A 20,772-nucleotide genomic window follows, 5' to 3' on the forward strand; every position below is an offset into this window, starting at 1 on the left:
CAGACTGAGTCCAAATATTTTGTTGATTGCACATGCGCATTGGAATTTGAGTCCAAATAGCCATGGGAGACTATTAATAATCAAGTCCGAATAACTGCAGCCATAGAAAAAACATATGACCAAGAGCTAACCGTAATAGAAAAAACAAACCTAGGACTGCTTTCAATACAAAAGAAAATGGCGGTGTAAAACCAAAACAAAGCACTTGGTCGTTATTTTCCTGTTTTCTTTGGGTACCAAATAAAAGCCAGAAGTAACTTGATAATTATAGTAATGATATTTCTAGCATCGTCAGTAATATCACCACCATCATCATCGTCGTCACCATCGTCATCACTCTCATTTCATTTACCAATCTCTCAATACAGTAATAGGAATAATGGTGATAATAGTAATGATGATGATGATGATGATAACATTAATGATATTGATAGTAATAGGCATAATATTGATATGAAAAGAAATAATAAGGAAAAAAAAATAAAAAAATAATAATGATAATAATAATAATAACAATAATAATAGAAATAATGATACTACACCTCCTAAAAAACTAATAATAATGATCACCTATTATCAATACATTTTGTTTCATTAAGATGAATTACATTTATTGCATTATTTCCCCTTTCTCCTTCATACTTACTACCATAAATGTCATTCAGCTTCCTCTAACATATCCGCATTTTCTGCATGACAGTTTCACCATGGCGGGCAAGAATTTGTTAGCGCTGGCTGATCAACAAGGACACCAAGTGCTGACTCCTTTGTTTCTTTACTTCAAAATTGTTATGCAATCCTTGCAACATCAGTCTTAAGACAACGCTTAAGGGCAAAGTGGCCGGGTGGTTAAGGCCTTGCACTGTGACCCAGGAGGTCCTGGGTTCAAGCCTGCTTCTGACACTTTCATTTTTTTCCTTGGGCAAGATTATTAACCACAAATTTGCTCACTTAGACAACATGGATGATTCCTGTTGACATCAGACATCTTGCCTGATGAATTATCCATATTCCTTTGTGATGTCGTGGCGGAAGGGCATAATTTGTTTTCTAATTATTAAGACAACACCCATGACACAAGATAGATATGGATGGGAACAATAATTAAGTTCTGGTGCAGTTTGATTTAAATCAGTAATTTGAAAATCTCTCTGACAGAAGCAATGTCATAGGTCAGATCATCAACCTTTTCTCAATTTTTCTCTGATGCATCCTCAAGATTTTGACCCCACTAGGGTTGTTTTGACATCTTACATATCAACAGCTGTCAAGTCACATCATCATAGGCAAGGCATTCTATTATGTTCTATGTAGATGTCCTGGTCATGTGTGAAGTCCGTACCTCAGATAGAATTAAGTATACTGAACCATTGTTTGAGGTTAAGATATCCATTAAGCATCATATGCATTAAAAAAATACAAACTACATTTAATGTCTTTGTCTCATTGTAAAATGAAAAGTGCAGCGTATAAAATAGTAAAATAAGAAAGTAAAAAGATCGTTTTATAAGAAATATGTGATTTGTAAAATTATTATTATTCAGCCAATTATTATTTTATTCCTAACTGAAGCATTTTCACCATTGTTTTATATATTTATTTGGTTGGATGAAATGAATGTATTCATCAAAGCTCTTTTTTGAAAAGTCTGAATAATGCATAATTTGGGAAGACAGCGTCAAGTGGAATAGATAACCGTTACAGATCAAACATGACATGATATTTACTTCATAATAATTTTTTTGTGAAAAGCATGATGTTACAACCACACATAATGATACATCTGAGGCATCAGAAAAGAAAAGAAATTTCATAAGTTCTGATCGATAAGTCATGGCAGGACTGCAACTATTACAGTACCTTCAGGCCTTTTACATGTTACTCGAATATAATCTTAAGTGTTAGATGAATTATTTTATAATGTGATTACATGTATTTGTAAACTTTACTGATACTTTGAAAAATGTGTATTACAGTTTCTGACATTTCAGTAATTAGAAAATGCATATTATATATTATATCATTTATTTTTTTATCAATTTTGTTTTACTCTCCCACACCCTTATCCTATTTTCACTCAGTGTTTCAAGACTGAGACAAGTCCAAAATATACTCTTTGAGGAAACTCATAGTAAAGTAGATGGAATTCTATGCATATCAGGTAAGTTGAAAATTAAATCATCTCCATTATTATGATTAGAAGTGACCTGTACTAAAGTCTGCTTCATATATTTAAGAAATTGTATAAACATTGTAAATGAATGAAATCAGATAATTGAATAGAGTGGCGCTCTCTAAAAGACAACAATCCCGGAGTTAAGTCCCTATAAGAATTCAATTTTGAAACAAACAGAAGACTTTCCTTCATTTTTTAAAATGGATTTATTGATAAAAGAAAATATACTCTTTCAAATGATCACTGTGAAAATAATCTGCTGCAGACTTGAGCTCTAGATGAAGGTAAAATAATTTTTTTTTGCCCCGCTGTTTCAAAGATTAAATTTTTTAAACCTTTCTAATCTGTTTACCAGATTGTCTGTCTGGTGTCATATTATATACTGCAATATTTAGCTCTTTTACATTAATTTCTACGATATAGGAATTGACTGTCGGTACAATGAGGGAATGTCTGAACTTTTGCACTTTCTCTTGTTTGGCTTTTTCAAAGTACGGAAACAAGAACTTGAAAGGTAATTATGACATAATTCTTATTTTCTTGAGCTAATTGATATGATCTATCACCCTACCCAATGCCATTTGCATATTTTACTTTTAATAGTCTATATTATTTCCTCGGAACACCTATATTTTTATTAGAATTAGGCTAATTACTTTTTCCACTTCTCTTGCCATCTCATTTTCTTGATTAGTTCTCTTTGAACACTTATTGATTGTATCTCAACAATGACTTGACATATTGACTTAAGGCCTTTTGCTTGCTAATCATCCGATCGGGACACCTCCGCTGCTTCTCTAACCATCTGTGTCAATCCTTTCACCTTTCACGATCATTTGCTGTAGTCAAAAGACCTTCCTTTGATATTAGTTCTATGAATTGTTTTAGGTCTCTATTAAGTATGGTATCAATTGACTTGGGTGGCCTGCCTTTATATTTTTTGTGTCCAGATGGGATAAAAAAAATTAGTCCAGGCTTTATTAGCTGGTATGTTTTCATCTCTTCTGAGTATATGTCCAAAAAGCCATCTTTCTTCTACGATTTGAATATATAAAGGTCTCTTATTGCACTTTTTGTACAGTTTTTTTTGTTGTTGCTTATTTTTGTGGGAAATTGGACATTCAGGACTCTTTTAAGCTGTCTTCTGTAGTCTGTGTAAATTTTGTTCTACGGCTCTGGTCACTGCCCATGTTCGACCAAGAAAGCCATAGTTGTCAGTATATGCAATTTTCACAGGGAGTTCGTTTTCAAAATGTGACTGGGCTGAAGGTACAAATTTACATACATATTTTAAAGCATTTTCTAAGTATGTTATAATAAAGGGCTCAAATTTACTTTATTGAGTGTTGATCAAAGGGAGAATACACTCTTGCACCTCATAAATTAGCACATTGTCTAACTAATATCACCATACTGGTGAAAGCAGTGGAAGTTCTTATTGCACATGCCTAAACTTTTTACCTATTGGCCATGTGAACTTGGGAGATGGAACAGTATCCGATAGCTTGCTTCTCAGTCCTGCTAGGAGAAAGGTTTCAAATACATTGGTATAGTTATTTCAAAGTGATTTAGGGTTGACACAACTGGAGAATATGGTAGTCTATGTCCAGTAAGTGGGATCACTGCACAATAGTTGAGCCACCCATTTCACTAAGATCTGACTTGATATCTGGACTTCATTTTCTGCCTGTTTGAAGATGTTGAGTCCCCACTCAGATCGGAAGCATTCCAATGGGTAACCTTTTCCATCAACATATCCTGATACCTTGGCCTGGGAGCTGGGCATGCAGTACATTTGTCCAAGATTACCAGTTGAATTCCCAGCTTTCACAATGGTATTCTGGTAAAAAGGTGAGACTTATTTAGGCAGTGTCTATCATTTGGCAGACTTTTTTCCTGCCTTCTGTGATATACATTCCCTCACCAGGCCCCCATTGAGGGGCAACGAAAGCAGATTAGTCATCATCCATGGTATAAGTCCCACCAATCTATTTATTATTGCCGTCCGCCTCCTAATCAACTGACTGGGATGCCTCAGCAACTTCTCTAATTCAATTGATGAATTTCTTCCGTTATTCTCTATCCTTTCCTCTATCCGGTCATAACAAACAAAAATACATGCCGCACCTCTGACAAAGCCATAGTGGAGGTGTCAAATAAACAAAAAGACGTAAGACTGCAAATGTAAAATTTAAAAGATGAGGATGGAATGTACAAACTAAAAAGTGAACATAATAAAATATTACATGAACTACGAGAGTGATCATTGGAAAAACCGAAACGATGTACTAGACAAACAAATTGCGAGTATTGACACTTCGAAAAATGGTCAGGCGATGTATAAAGCAGTAAAAATGCTTAACAATAAGCGATACGAAAATCTAAAAGTTGCAGACAGTACATACAAAATTATGACAAACCCATACGATGTAATGATAATTGTATATGATGACAACAAAACAAAATTCATGATATCCTTTTTTAAAATCAATTTTTAGAAAATGTGTTTTATAGTTCTCAAGGCTATTAAGAAATGATTTTAAGTGCCCTCGTAGCATAATTTTTGTGACCTGATAAATGTTAAAGCGAAACTGATGATTATTTTATTATTTTGTTTCCACAGCTCAGGATTTTCAGAGGAGGTCATAGATGGTAAATACACATTTGTTCCTTAAATTTCTGTGACCTTACCTGTGATACTGATTAAAGTAACACTTTTATTGGAAATTATAATGATATGAGATTGGTTACATAGTAATGATGATGATGATGATGATGATGATGATGATGATGATGCTGATAATAATAACAATAATAATAATAATAATAATAATAATGATAATAATAATAATAATAATAATAATAATAATAATAATAATAATAATAATAATAATAATAATAATAATAATAATAATAATAATAATAATAATAATAACGATGATGGTGATGATGATGATGATGATGATGATGATGATGATGATGATGATAATGATAATCATACTAATAATAATAATAAATAATAATAATAATAATAATAGTAATAATAATAATAATAATAATAATAATAATAATAATAATAATAATAATAATAATAATAATAATAATAATAATAATCATACTAATAATAATAATAATAATAATAATAATAATAATAATAATAATAATAATAGTAAAATAATAATAATAATAATAATAATAATAATAATAATAAAATAATAATAACAATAAAAATGATAATAATAATATTAATAATAATAATAATAATAATAATAATAATAATAATAATAATAATAATAAATAATAATAATAATCATAATCATAATCATAATAATAATAATAATCATAATAATAATAACAATAAAAATATAATAATAATAATAATAATAATAATAATAATAATAATAATAATAATAATAATAATAATAATAATAATAATAATAATAATAATGATGCTTGTATTATTATAGTTGTAACAATAGGGGATGAGATTGCAAATGGATAAGGCATTGCCTCTCTACTCAAGGGACCTTGGCTCGAAAACTCTATTGGCATCTTGTTTTATCTTTGAGCAAGAAACTTAACCCTAATTGGTCACTTTGCAACACTGCACTGAAGCTGATACATGGATCATCTCAGTCTTTTCTGAAGATGGCCCCTGAAGAAAAAATTCCCTTCGGGATGATTAAAATGGATTTTATTTATTTTTACAACAACAACGATGAGGATTATGATGATGATGATGATGATGATGATGATGATGATGATGTATTGTGTTTATGAAAAATAAAAAAAATAATTGGTTTAGCTTAAAATTTTCTCTCCACTCAATTTCTACCTCCTAAGATTTGATGCTATTCATCAGACGGGATCGTGTAGAGATCTACTGCAATCCTATCAATTACCACTATTTGCTGCCCTACACCAGCTACTGGCCTAGTGTACAGTATCATTGCTTACCCAAACAAAAGGTAAAGTTGTATAACTGACTACATTATGTCACAAATCTCTGTTTAGTATCCAGAATATATTAATATCAGCCTGAATGGTGCGAGCACCTGAAAAAAATGAAACACATATGCAATGTACGTACGAATGAAACATTAAATGCAAATGATGAGAAAAACAATAAATACTAAATAAGGGCCTTCTTTATGTCTTTTGTTGTTCAGCCTACTACTTTAAATTCTTATGTTTTTGATACTACTTGGAATTATTTATAGTCCATCTTTCCTTTTTGTTGATAACCAAACTAGACCTTTGTTTGTTACCTCAGCATTGTATTACTATAGTCAGATTCTTCTGTTATATGGAATTGTTATGCAAATCAATTAAAAAGAGATGGTTTTAAAATATTCTCCTAATTATTTCTTCCGGAAATTGTATATGCATTTGAACATCTGTTTCTGGTAAAGTATGAACTATTAGTCACAGCGTTAATCCAGTATATTTTTAAAGGACCAGACAATGCGAATTGAGTTTATAAGTTAAAATAATTAGAAATAAGACATTTAAGCTTCTTTGAAATTTGAGAAATTTAGAAAAAAATGAGAGCTTTTATATATTCCACTAAATATGCTCAAAGCGCTTTACACACAAACACACACACACATGCACGTATGTATTTGTTTTTTTAATTTTGTTTGTTTTGTTTTTATTCAATAGTATGAAGAGGATGAGGATAAAAGTGAAGAGTTCAAGATATTGTCCCTAATTAATATGACCTCCAACTGCACATGTGTTGGAATGCCATTCAATGGAAAAAGTAAGGAAAATGAATGTTTTGGCTACCTCATTGTTGACACTTTTGCATAAAGGGATTTTTAAAGATTTTTTTTTTTTGATTTTAAGGACATCAAAATATTTAAAAGTGAAAAATTGAGATCTATGAATTGCCTATGAATTGTCACTCCTATACCATCTACGGCCATCCTCATCTTTGACCTTAGCCTTTCACTACATGATATACGACATAAGGCTATCATTTCTGTCTTGCATTATAAATGCGATGTCTTTCTCTACCCTGATATTTTACTAGATTTTTGCAAGTACATACCTTCACTCGACAAAAGACTTGATTTAAATATTTTAGGCTAGTAATTTATTTGTTTTGTTTTATTTCAGATTTATATAAAATAGAAAATACAATCTATATTTGTTGCCCGAAAGCTTTTAGTACGTATAATTTATGATAACCATGTCAAGATGGTTGAATGAATATTTATAATTTAAAATGAAAAGCTTAATTTTTGAAAACATGGAAACAACGTGGTCGAACTAGAAGACATTAAAACCTACTCAAACTCTTAGCCAGAGAAGTTAGTTGAGACCTGCCTAGTATTATGAAAAATTTGTAGAAATACGAATTTTTGGCTCTATCTACAGAACTGCATACACGTCCTTGACTCATTAAATCTTGTTTAAAATGAAAGTTTAGTTCCTTAGAACCTATATACAGGACTTTGGAGCATTTTTGGATAATGATGAGGGCAAATAATTATTTTGCAAAGCTATCTATAGTGACGTTTTCTTTTTCTTCCATTGGAACTACGATTTAAAAAAATTTCAAGTAGGCAGCTCTGCACTAGTCTATTAATACCAAAGAATTGTCTCATAGCTTGTTTTAAGTAAACTTATATATGTTGGATATATTACAGCATGGAATACTCTTGGTCTTACTCTTACTACTATTTTTTTTATTGTTGTGTGTTTAAACCAAATTATGACGAGTCATTCAAATTCTATTTGTCAGACCAAAATTCAAAGTTTGATATCATGGCCATAGAAAGATGGCCCATCATTCAAGCTTTCGCTTTGGATGATTTTGGAGCGTAAGTACAATTATGTATCTGTCATTATAAAAATAAGTATGGCTTGATATGCTTATAAAGTGATAATAACTACTACGAGAGATGATATTGTGCGTTGGTGCTCAATTCATATCTTATCAAAGTCAACCAATATTTAACACGGTTTGTGACTGGCTTTAAAGATATTCTTCAAACTATCAGAAAAACACTTAAAACAATTAAAAAAAAAAAACAAATAATTTATGCATATCAGCTGTAATGCTGAGTCAGACAAATGTACTTGTAGTTAATGGACTGTAAATTTCGCATGTTGTTTTGATACTTTTGTAATGATTAAGAACAGACAAATAATTTATGACTGAAAGCTCTATGGAAATGATGATATTCAACACCAGCACACAAATGTAAAATAAACCAACCCACTTTTCTGTTCAGTTCTTTTGAACATCATAACTATTACGTATGATATCCTCTTTTTTATATTTGCAGGGGAGGATTTTTCACCCTGAAACATGAGGTAAGTGATTACATGTGTTGGGAATATTTTCGTTCTCTTTATAAGACCAACAAATAGTACATGACCTTGGAAATGACCCCCCCCCCACAAAATAAATAAAATAAATGCAGCTGATTTTATACTCGATTTCAACAAAATGGTTAATTCGAATTTCTTTGAAGGAGTTTTTGTGAGAGCAGTGTGGCAGATCTGATAATTGATAGAGCACTTGCCTTACAGTTAGAAGCTAAAGGACCAGTATCACTCTTGGGTGTAGTTGAAATTTTATCTGATACTTTTTGTCACTTAGCGGTCTGAATCTGTCAAATCTGATAGAAAACCCTTTTGCGAAATGTCGGCTTCCTGACCAAAGAATAGCAAGAAATTGACAGTGTGTTTCATGCTACAGAAACTAGGATCAACTCTTGCTTCATGAGCCATATGCTCTGAAGGACTTCTATTTTTTCTTTTCTTTATGGAATTCATGAAATTTTAAAAACAAAAAAATACTCTTACCTTCCTTGTTACTTGTGTTTTGTTTGACAGGTCGTGGACATGAGTCATAATGTGCACATGTTACAGTATTTCAATGATCCTGTTACTGTTGAAATATTTCTAACTGAGGTAACTTTTCCTTTGATTTTAATTCAATACTGAGCTATCTATTTTAAAAAATCATAGTGCTTTATAAGATTTATGATAAAATATATTCCTTAATGAATATTTGCAACACATCTGTTTAAAAAATGTTTTCTTTTAGGAATGGTTGTAAGCATAATAATAATAATAATAATAATAATAATAATAATAATAATAATAATAATAATAATAATAATAATAATAATAATAATAAAAATGACACCTTTCCATATGGTTGTTACCTAAACTGTCCTTGATGATAATATTCCATCGAACAATGTCTCATGTCAACAAAAATCATCCATTTTGTCCAAATGAGCAAATTGTAATTAACAAGTTTGCCTACGGAAAATACAAAAGTTCCCGAAGTTTGTCTCAAACCTTGGACCTCCCAGGTCACAGAACAACGCCCTTATCACTCAGTCACGTGGTTTTCCAGAAACATTTTAAACCTATATAAAAATAACTTCATTTACAACTCTTATTAACTATCTAATGCATGTGATATCATTTACCTTGCAGTGATATCAGTGAATCTCTTACTATTTGATAAACATGGTAGTAATTTTTTGTGATACTAAGTTAGGCCATAATGAAAACTCGAGCCCGGATGAATTATAATTTGATTTTGTTTTATATTTCAGCATATGCCATTGATGGAGAAACAGTGGGATAATATGATCAGAGCTGTAGATATGAATATGTGAGTATCAACTGCTTTCTGAATTATTTCATCAATGGTCTTCAGTTAATATGTAAACTTGCTGCATGCTACTAAAAATTCATAATAAAACTCATTTTAGACTTCAACAACACATCTATGCCAGGGCATTTATTTTCAAAAATTACAGGCCATTACATCAGTATCGAGTTACATATGTTAATATGCAATTCTGTTCAAAATTTGCAAATATGAGAAAGTTTACATGAATGTGAAAAATGAAATTGAGCTAGAATATATTCTCAAGATGTTTAAAACTCTATACCCTTGCAGCTGGAACCCACATCTATTCTAACCACGAGTTATTCCCCTTTTTTTCTTAATTTTTCTCAGCCATCTGCAATCCAAGAATGAACTTTAAATTTATCCAACTCTCGCGTGTGTTGTGTACCATCTTTCTCTTTATCGGCTTTGATATGACCTTAAAAAAGTAGTCCTTCCGAGCCATTAGGCCTGTAGAGCTGGATTTATCCCATTTTCTATTGTGTGTAATGGACAATAGCAATTGCTTGCTATCCTGCATAGGACTCCAGTCTATTGCATAGTGCTTTCAACCAGATCTAAAAGACCCAGCTACCCAATCACTGCTGGACAGGTCAGAAAAAATCTAGACTGCACCTGTGATCAATCTCAGTCCCTTTGATTGTGAAGCGATTGCTCTACGAACTGAGCTATTGGGACCCCCTGATATGACCTGGAATACCTCAAATTGGTCAGAACTAAACCAGACTAGACTATCATTCCTTCAACAATTTAAAATACATGGAATCAGATTTCCAATCCATATTTGGTATTCTTTTTGAGGTTTAAAAAAAAATTATTTATAATCTTCCAATAGGGTTCACTTGTATTTCTTTAATTACTTTGTGTTAAGTGAGTAAAGTTCCTTGCTTAAAGTCTGACGGATTTCCACAAATTGTGGATAATTGACCAAAACTCATGAAAACTGAGTGTGTAAACGAGGAATTTCAATCTCATCTGACGGATGTCCGCCCAACCTCCTGGTATCAGGAGCCACCTGATATTTTATTCCTGTCGTCCCGTTAACAGATCGTCGTGGGTGATTAGTTTTCACTGAAGTTCCTCTTACTTCAAACCACGGAGGGGGAGGGGGTGGGGTGTCTCTCTCTATTGAGTGAATAGTTCACTCATTTATTTGTGCTGTGTGGTTGTGTGTGGTGGTGGTGTGTATGTATGTGTGTGTGTTGTCCCATATCTGACATGGAGCAATTATCTGTACGTCTAAATGGAACTTCTCTTGTTGACATCTGTCAATTCGCGGTGACCCACATCCACTGTGTCATATCCATGTTCGTTGGACCACGTATGAAAAGTCTGTGCATCTAAATGGGCCATTAAGAGTTATACATGGATGTCTTACTTCAATGCCTTAATTATGCAGTCTGAGTCTTAAAACAGTGCAAGGCTTTTTCTCATAGCTTCAAGAAACAACTTTAAAGCTAAATTGACTTCAAACTGCATGTCTGTTCATGACAAAGGATTAAAAAGTGAAAGTGCAAGGTATTATCCAGACTAAGACAAATAATTTGTATAAAGTACCATTACATTTTTTCAAAGAAGATAAGAATATTAAGTTTGAGGGAACTATTACATCGTTATTGAAGTAGAGGATAGATGGCAAAGGAAATGTCCCAAAATCAAAGAAAAGGAGGTGTGGACATTTAGACTGTCATTTGGAAATGAATGTTGATGTAACTCATGTAAATTTCCCTTTCTCTCTCTCCTTTTTTTTTCTTTAGATCATCAAGTTCAGCATTTTTATCACATCGTCAGACAGCGGAGGTATGTGGTATCTGAAAACATTGTATTTAAAACTGAAATCAAACGTTAAAATTGATAAACTATATTAAAGGCTCATTGAATATGTTGCTGTAGGCTGTTTTAATGGTATCAAGTTAACAAAAAAAAAAAAAAAACCCCAAAAAACCAACTCATCTTTTCTTCACAATATATATTTATATCTTGATTTATATTTTTTCAATATTTTTCTTATTACTTTGGCATGCCTTGTAATTTCTTATCCGAGACATTTGATTGAAAACTAGGTCTGTGTAAAGCTTCTGAAAGCATGCAGTATGACATAGGAAGTGATGACTTTCTGTAAAATTTAGATTGCCAGATTGCATTTTTTTTCAGTTCTGCCTACTTTGCAGGTTCGTGTAATTTGTTTTTGAACCGAACACTGTCACCAGGTTTCTCTGTTTCTTTTTCTCTGTCTCTTTTAATTTAGTCGAGATAAGTAGTTTTTCAGAGCTATATAGGGCCTTTTCTCGAGTTTATCTGATGTCAAATGAACATTAACAATTGCTTGCTATCCCTCGGATATATGTTTAGTCTGTCTCAAAGTAATATCTGACACATCTAACAGAACTAGCCACTCAATTCAGTGCTGGTTGAAAAAAAAATAGGGGGGGGGGGGGGGGAATAAACATTTTCACGGATGTAGATCCTTTTGTTTGTAGAGGGGAGTGCTTTCTCAACTGAAATATTGTACCCTCCTCAGTTCCTTTACATCAAATCTTAAAATTTTTCATTTATATGTTGTCTCATGCTATTTTATTTTATCTCATTCCTTTCAAATCAACAGCCACTTATCAGTTACTTTAACCATGGAATGGTTGGACACAAAGGAATGTAAGAAATTTTGCTCATTTTATGTATGATATTGTGTACAATTTTTGACTCGTTTTTTTTTCACTCTTAATTAAACTCACTATTTTGAATAATACCATATGAAATAAAAAAAATAACTTTTAAACACTCATTTGTATAGTAATGAACAAAAATAAAGAAAGGTAGCACCCACATCGAAAGATACATGGTAATATTATATGGAAAATAAATAGAGACCATTCAGAATGTCTTCACCATTGTATTTTGTTTGTCAAATAATAATTATAGTTTTTGAAAGAATATTCTAGGATGCATTTCGAGGTCCCATTTTAGTTTTAAAATTCTTAGTTGTTTCTTTTGTTTTGAAGAAATCTGTCTGTTTATGTAGGACATGTCAGTTATGTATTAGGACTTTCCTGACACTTGTTTCCAGTTATTATATCGACTCAGCTCAAACTCAATAATTTCAAATGTTATTTACTATCAATAATACGTAATTGTGAATAATAAGTAGAGCGACTCAGCTCGGATGAAGATTCTTCTGTAACTAACTAAACACACAACATAATTTTCTTATGGTATTCCTAAGAGACAAACAGTGCATAAAAGTGCGCACATCCAACATTCATACTCACAATGCACAACACAAAATGCGTAAATCTAAACCATCACATTCACTCACAACCAAACAAATACACATTACAGTCATGATAAAGCAAATTCACATTTAGGACTATTATTTTAGATGCTGCTCATGGAGACACTTTTGAGGGCGTTATTAAGAATTTTTTAAATTATTAAAATTGATACAGTGAAGTGAAATTAGAATGAATAGTAAGGGCCTAAAAGAAAAGGTTTTATTCCGACAATTAATCATTGAGAAGGACTCTATATTAACATTTGTAATCTATTTTTCAGTGCTTACAAATTGTGACTTTTTGACAGTGAGACATTCAGAAACAGTACATTTTAAATTTAATTTTCTAGATTTGATTTGGTGTTTTATAAAGTGTCACAAAGTAAAAGATGGAGCAAAAATTAAAAGAAAAAAAAAAGAAAAAAATAAACTCTTTATGATGATGGCTGTGTCATATTTTATGATAAGATAACAGGATTGGTCTAAAATAATACTTTTTTGTAAGTCTGGTATTGTTGTTGATTCTGTCCCTTAGATGAATATGTGAAACCCTGACATACATGAAAGACCCGACATAATTTATATACCTATACTTTTTGTAACTTTACTTCGAGCTTTATGATCTTATTTTGTTTTTTTAAATGTTCATATTATTTTAGGCACGGGCGATTGCCATTTGTGGCATTTACAAAGGATACAGAAGCCACAAAAATAAGAGACATTTGTGAAGGCAAACCTGTCAACTTTTCAGATATACCACTGAGTAAAGCGACTGGAATGGAGCATATGGTATGTTATGATATTGATATGTCTTGTCTGTCCTGTAATGTTACAGACTTAACACGAATTCAGCTTAGATTTAATCAGTGTGTATGTTTTTTAAAATATTTTTTTTTTGGCGAGGGGACATTATTGAACAAAGACAAATAAAGTAGCGATCTATAATGTTTCTTTTTTGTCTTGATTGGAGTTTTCATTTTCATTTTTGTTCATTTGTCTACAGCTTCGGGTAACTTAGAACTGACCTAAAGTCTACTTTTATAATACTTAACAAAAAGTAGACTTCAATCTTATTGTGTGGCTTGGTGCTTAAGCTGCACAGTGTCTCATATTGTCACAAAAGTCAAGTGATATTAAGCATTGTCAGTGACTGGAATGCTAACAGTGATCATGGAAAATTTGGTCTCACCGTTCTGTCCTTGGACAATCCCTTAAGACACATTACCCCACTCGACTCAGGTGTGAACGAGTAATTGGCTACAGCAGATACATTATGAGTGTAAGTCAAAAAAGGTACTGTATGAGGACATGATTCTATACGACCTGCTGGGGGAATAAATTAATCATCGTGAAGCGCATTGAACATGGTAAAATACAAGAAAATGTGCTACATAAATTTTCATATTTGTTTTTTATTTATCTAATGAACCAATACCTTTCATTTGTCAAATCATTAAAGTATGAAAGATAATACTAAAGGGACAATAAAGGCTGTTTATATTTTAAGTTTTGTTATTTAAAAGAGGGGTAAAAGTAAAGAAAGATATAGGTCTGTTTTCATCAACTGCTCAAAATAATTCAATACAAACTGACTTCATTAACTATACAATATGCTAGGAAATTTGGACTTGGATGAAAAGGATGTTCCAATACTTAACAACATATACAGAAGACCAATAGTAGCTCTGAAAATATATGTCCAGTCCTCTGAATTACTACAAATTAAAAGACATGTTAGGCAAGGCTGTGGATCTGTTTTCACTCTAACGTATATTGAAAGTATTCTGAGGTTTTTAGAAAGATATAGATAGACTGTATATTTAAAAAAAAATGGAAACATCTGCTGCTCAATGTTCACATTACTGCGCATCAAAGCACACAAATAAAAACACAGCTACATTACAATAAAGAAAGCAAATTTTGCAATCACATGGCTTCCTTTGAGATGTGTTCTGTCATCAAGTATATTTACTGAAAAATGAAAAAATCCAAGTAAAACGTGTAGTGAAACGTCTTAAGTCTTTGAGGGGAATTGCCCTTTATACAATGGGATCAATTTTTGGTTCCAATGTCAACACCTTTGATGTGACAAAGTATCGCCACCCTCATAATGTGATCGATGAAACAAATGTTGCAAAAGTTTAAGACCTTATCCATTCAGATCGATGAATGACAATAAGACAGATTGTGAATGAATCATCTTTATCTTATGGTAGTGTATTTATTAGTCTGCATGAGCATTTGAACCTGACCAAGGTCTCTGGTCGGTGGGTGTCTTCTGACAGAAGAAATGAAGGAGGCAAGAAAACACTGTTGTAAAATTCTCCAAGCTTTTGTGAAAAAACAAAATGACAACACAAAACAAAGAAACAAAAAAACTGCAAAGAATGAAGAATAAGTTTACAAATTTTTTTTTCATACATGTTGGTAAAATATAAAAATCTCATACGCCAGTCATTTGACTTACTTGACTTCTGCCTCTTGACTCCTGGCGTAGCGTAAGGCCTCAATAGCACTCTTCCATCTTCTTCTGTCTTTGGCACAGACATTTGCCTAACTCCAAGTAAGATTGGAGACGCACAAATCTTGGTGAAGGCTTCTCCAAGTTTGTTTTGGACGACCCTGTTTCCTCTTGACCTGTGGATTCCATTCGAGAGCCTGCTTGGTTATATTACAGGGCTATTTCTGCAGGGTATGGCCAAAATATCGCCACTTTCTGCGTCTGACCTGGACATCCATTTGCTCTTGGTTTATTCTTGTTCAAAGGTCAGCATTTGGCACTTTGTCAAACCATTTCAACTTGAGGATTTGTGAAGTCAGCGATTGACAAAAGTTTATATCTTGGCTTATGTGGTCAAGGTTGTTTGTCAAGTCTCTGACCCATAGAGCAGGGCTGCTTTCACATTAGTTAAGCTTGGCATTTGTGGATATGATGGAAGCTTTCCATATTGGTCTCAATATTGCAAAGGCCAGGCGCGCTGTCTTGATTCTAGCAATGATGTCTTCATTAGTTCCACCCAACTGACTGATTTTGCTTCCAAGGTATGTAAATTCCCTGACATCTTCTATTGCTGTACCAGAGATGGTGAATTTGTGATTCTTGTTTGGCAGTTATGCGCAGTAGTTTTGTCTTCTCTTCATTAATTTTGAGACCAACTCGCTGAGCTGTTTCTTCCAGGACTGTGACTTTGTTCGTCATGTCTTGCAAGGGGTGTGAGAGGAGGGCTAGGTCATTGCAAATTCAAGGTCTTCAAGTCTTTTTGAAAATGTCAATTGAATGCCATTGTTGATGGAGTCGCCATATGCTGTCTTGTAACCCAATCCAAATATCACAAGAAATAGATGTGAGGACAGCAAACAGCCTTGCCTAACTCCTGAGATAATGTCAAAATCCTCTGAGGGTGGACCATTATGGATGACGTGGAAAGAAAACTCATCATAAAGTCGTTTAATGTTTATAAACTTTTCTGGCACCCTGTGGAGAAGGATGCTCCAGATGCTTTCCCTATCTATGTTGCCAAACGCTTTCTCAAAGTCTATAAAGCATTCATATAGGGATGATTGCCACTCAATTGACTGCTCAACAATAATTCTTAGAGTTGCAATTTGGTCTGTGCATGACTGTTCTTTTCTGAAGCCTCCCTGCTCATCTCGTAGTACTTTGTCCAGAGTAACTTTCATTCTGTCAAGCATGATTCTTGTGAGCACTTTGCTTGGTATGGACAACAAGGTGATTCCTCGCCATTTGCCACACTGGGACAGATCGCCATGTTTGGGTAATTTTACTAGCAGGCCTTTCTTCCAATCAGATGGTATTTCCTCATTTGTCCAGATCAAGTTGAACAGGTGGTGGGAGTTGATCCACTATTATGGTTCCACCCTCTTTCAAGGCTTCAGCAGGGATGTTATCCGTGTCAGCAGCTTTTCCATTTTTTAGACTGCCAAGTGTCCTTCGGATCTCCGTCTTTGTGATTTCACCTGTATTGATATTGAGGGGTTCTCCGGGTTTCAGGGGTGGTCTGTTGATGTGATTAGTTTCCCATCTTTGTCTCTTACAGGTATATTTGCGTTGTTTTTTCAACCACTCAACAATCTGATGGTGGCGTAGAGGGTCTTAAGATCTCCTTTCCCTGCAGCTTCCTCTGCTTTATCAGCAATTTCATTTATGTAGGACCATTTGTCTGCACGCAGCTGTTTCTTCAATTCGTGGATCACTGTAGTGTATCTGGTCGCTGCCATTTGCTTTTGGAATCAAGTTTTCGCATTGTTCCTTGCATGTTTCTCCCTTCTCCTTTCTTTTAATTTCTGACACGTCCCCTCTCTGATCCATGGTATCTTTCTGGGTCACAACCAAGCACTTCTCCACATGTCCCTGTGATAACTTCTTTCAGAGTTGTCCATGCTGTACCTGTTTCCTCGGGCTCGTGTGTTTGAAGCACTTCAAAGCGGTTTATGAGTGAAATCTTAAATGTTTCTTTAGTATCTGGTTGTTTCAGCTTGTTGATATCATATTTTACTCTTGCTGAAGGTCGCATCATGATCTTTGCAACAACATGGTGGTGATCTGAACCAATGTCTGCGCCTCGTCTAGCTCGTACATCTAGTAATGAGCTTCTGTACCGTTGTCTCACCATGACATGGTCTATTTGGTTTTCCGTCTGATGATCTGGAGACACCCATTTAGCTTTATGGCATGGCAATGCTTGTGTGGGAAAAGTTTGCCGCCAATTACAAGGTTGTAGTACAGAAGTCGACCAAAAGTTCTCCATTCTCGTTCATCTGGTCAGTGCCATGCTTTCCCATTACATGCTCTCTATCTACATTTGTGCCTCCAACCTTTGCATTCATATCCTCCTTGAGTATTAGCATATTTTTGTTTGGGATCTTATCTACCACTGCATATAAGTGGGTATAGAAGTTGTCTTTAATTTCTTCCTCTGCTGTGTTTGTTGGGGCATACCACATAACTAGGGACACCTTCTGGAAACGAGAAGAGAATTAAAATCTGAAAGTGGTTGTATGAAACAGACATATCATAAAAAAGAATACCCCCCCCCCCCCCCAAAAAAAAAAAAATAAAAAAAATCAACCTTGAGATGTTTTTTATTTATTTTCCTTTTCTTTCTGCTTTGTCTGACACTATTTGGTAAACGCCTTTTCAGATTTTTATCTTACACCAGGCCTGGTCCCTAATTTGTTACTTATATTATGGACAATAATAATAATAATAATAATAACAACAATAATAATAATAATAATAATAGTAATAATAAATAATAATAATAATAATAATAATAATAAATAATAATAATAATAATAATAATAATAATAATAAAATAATAATAATATAATAATAAAATAATAATAATATTAAAATTATTATTATTATTATTATTATTATTATTATTATTATTATTATTATATATTATTATTATTATTATTATTATTATTATAATAGGTGTTTTGTCAATTTATGGCAGAAGTTAAGTACATAATCGATCTTCCCTCCCTTCAGGTCTGTCGGATTGTCTCCCCTCAAAACCCTCTGATGTGCACAAGGACTTATTTCTTTTGTCAACAATATTGGAAACATCAGGGTAAGTGGGGGGATGTTTTACTACCTTGTCCAAAATGCTGTAGCCACTTAATTGAGTTAGTCACTCACTGGTCTAGTCTGCATGTCTAAATAAGATTGAAACCTAAGATGAATGTTTAGGGTTAGAGAGAGAGAGAGATAGAGAGAGAGAGAGAGAGAGAGAGAGAGAGAGAGAGAGAGAGAGAGAGAGAGAGAGAGAGAGATAGATAGATAGATAGATAGAGAGAGAGAGAGAGAGAGAGAGAGAGAGAGAGAGACTCTCTTAGTCCAATAAACTCTACATCCAACAACCAGGGATAATTTAATTTTCATTAGTGTAAGCGAGCCATTCCATTCAAGGTTGTTATCGATTCCATTCGTGCAATGGAAGCTGGAGGCCATTCTAACCACAAAGAACTTTTTGTGTGTGTGTGTGTGTTTTATTATTTTGTTGTTGTTGTTGTTGTTGTTGTATTTATTTATTTATTATTTCACTTAATTCTATTTTAGAAGTAAAAGCACTTTGGAACCATTTAGAGACATTTTATTTGCTTTTACCATCGAGCTTTTGATTCACATTATCAATAAATTGTGTCGGGGCCAAATGGGTCCAAAGTTCTCCTTTATACCGTCATCTTTATAGAATTTCGAAATTCTTGTACCCTGGTGGATTAATTGGAATGCTTGCATTTCTATAATACGAGGGTGACTCAAAAAGTAATGGGACAAATATCCTACTCGCTCAGTTCATTTCTTTTTCATGTTTGGCTCAACTGAGCTTACACATGTACTCTTTAAACCAAAAAAGTTTAAATTTTTAATTGTCAAATTTTGACAAAGTTATGGCAGTTCACAATGGCTGCCCCCATGGATGTTCGTCAACGACAGAAAGCTGTCATTGGATTTCTTGTTTTCGAAGAAGAAACCTCGAGTAATATATTTAAACGCATTGGTAAAGTCTATAAAACTCAGGCATTTTGTAAAGGTAGTGCTCTAGGTGGGTTGAACCTGATTCGAAGAGACAATCATTGGAATGGCGACACCCCTCTTCCCCAAAGTCCAAAAACTTCAAAGCTGAGAAATCAGCTGGGAAAATTATGCCAACCATGTTTTGGGACATTAGAGGTGTAATCCTTGTTGATTTCCTACCACAGGGAGCCACTGTCAACTCTGAACGGTACAAATAGACCTTGAAGCAACTGAAAGCCAGAAGTCGTTGAGTTAGACCAGCTTTGAGATGGAACGAGAATTTTGTTTCTTCATGAAAATGCCTTTCCACACACAAGTGCCAGGAAAAGGGAGATAATCGCAGTATCGCCCTCCTTGTTATTTCACCAGACTTGACACTCGGACTTTCATCTTTTTGGTCCACTGAAGGAGGCAATGGAGGGAAATCGCTTTGAAGATGACGAAGAAGCCAAGACAGTAGTGAAAATTGGCTCAAAGTTCAGTCAACTCAGTTTTACGAGGACGGCATACGTGATCTTACAAAAAGGTGGACTGTGGCTATTGAGAGATGCGGAGACGATGTTGAGAAGTAACATTTTGTATCTGTATCTGTATGGTAGGCGCTGAAGAAACAATGGTCTGGTTGTATTTCAGCGGCGTCCTCATTGGGCGCGGGCCCATGTCAGTCGGGCCTTGAAATCGTTTAGGTGTGGTGCCATGATGACCAGTTCATCCAACCCATTCCACTCCGAGATAGTTCTATTGAAGAAAGAATTTCTGTAGTTTTGTGTTCTTGTCTGTGGGATTTTGGAGCAGTTCGAATTGTTTGTGGCGTATCTCTCAGTGGGGTTTTCGGTTATGTGGTTGGCTAAAGTCAGTGCTCGGATTTTTCTTTTGTTTGGTCGTGACTCGGCTAATGTTAATGCTTTATTTGAGATATGATGCATGGTATTGATTCAATTTGTTAAAAAGTAATATGCAGAGTCCCATTACTTATTGAATCACCGTCGTACATACAATAATATAGACTTTGAGAAAAGAGACCTGGAAAGTTGAATCAGTACCGCGTCTTATCTGGTCACAAAGTCAGGGATGTTTAGCATGGTTGATGATCGTATGAGGGACACAAATAAGGAGCA

The 20,772-nt window shown here is 33.7% G+C and overlaps 1 protein-coding gene across 1 annotated transcript in view; it reads left to right on the forward strand.

Moving 5' to 3' along the window:
- The window catches only part of LOC144964543 (dynein axonemal assembly factor 9-like), a 75,702-nt gene that overhangs the window by 1,200 nt on the left and 53,730 nt on the right, over positions 1 to 20,772 (forward strand). Inside the window, exons 2-14 of the mRNA XM_078898961.1 lie at positions 2,082 to 2,161; positions 2,600 to 2,690; positions 4,800 to 4,828; positions 6,020 to 6,144; positions 6,839 to 6,938; positions 7,926 to 8,004; positions 8,473 to 8,500; positions 9,026 to 9,103; positions 9,763 to 9,821; positions 11,600 to 11,642; positions 12,448 to 12,494; positions 13,770 to 13,899; positions 18,626 to 18,707. Of these exons, the coding sequence (XP_078755087.1) occupies positions 2,082 to 2,161; positions 2,600 to 2,690; positions 4,800 to 4,828; positions 6,020 to 6,144; positions 6,839 to 6,938; positions 7,926 to 8,004; positions 8,473 to 8,500; positions 9,026 to 9,103; positions 9,763 to 9,821; positions 11,600 to 11,642; positions 12,448 to 12,494; positions 13,770 to 13,899; positions 18,626 to 18,707 (971 nt within the window). The remainder of the gene's footprint in view (positions 1 to 2,081; positions 2,162 to 2,599; positions 2,691 to 4,799; positions 4,829 to 6,019; positions 6,145 to 6,838; positions 6,939 to 7,925; positions 8,005 to 8,472; positions 8,501 to 9,025; positions 9,104 to 9,762; positions 9,822 to 11,599; positions 11,643 to 12,447; positions 12,495 to 13,769; positions 13,900 to 18,625; positions 18,708 to 20,772) is intronic.

The sequence above is a fragment of the Berghia stephanieae genome, chromosome 2 (assembly GCF_034508935.2).
Source record: "Berghia stephanieae isolate SIO BIC M18660-M18661 chromosome 2, UCSD_Bste_1.3, whole genome shotgun sequence".
Lineage (NCBI taxonomy): Eukaryota > Metazoa > Mollusca > Gastropoda > Nudibranchia > Aeolidiidae > Berghia > Berghia stephanieae.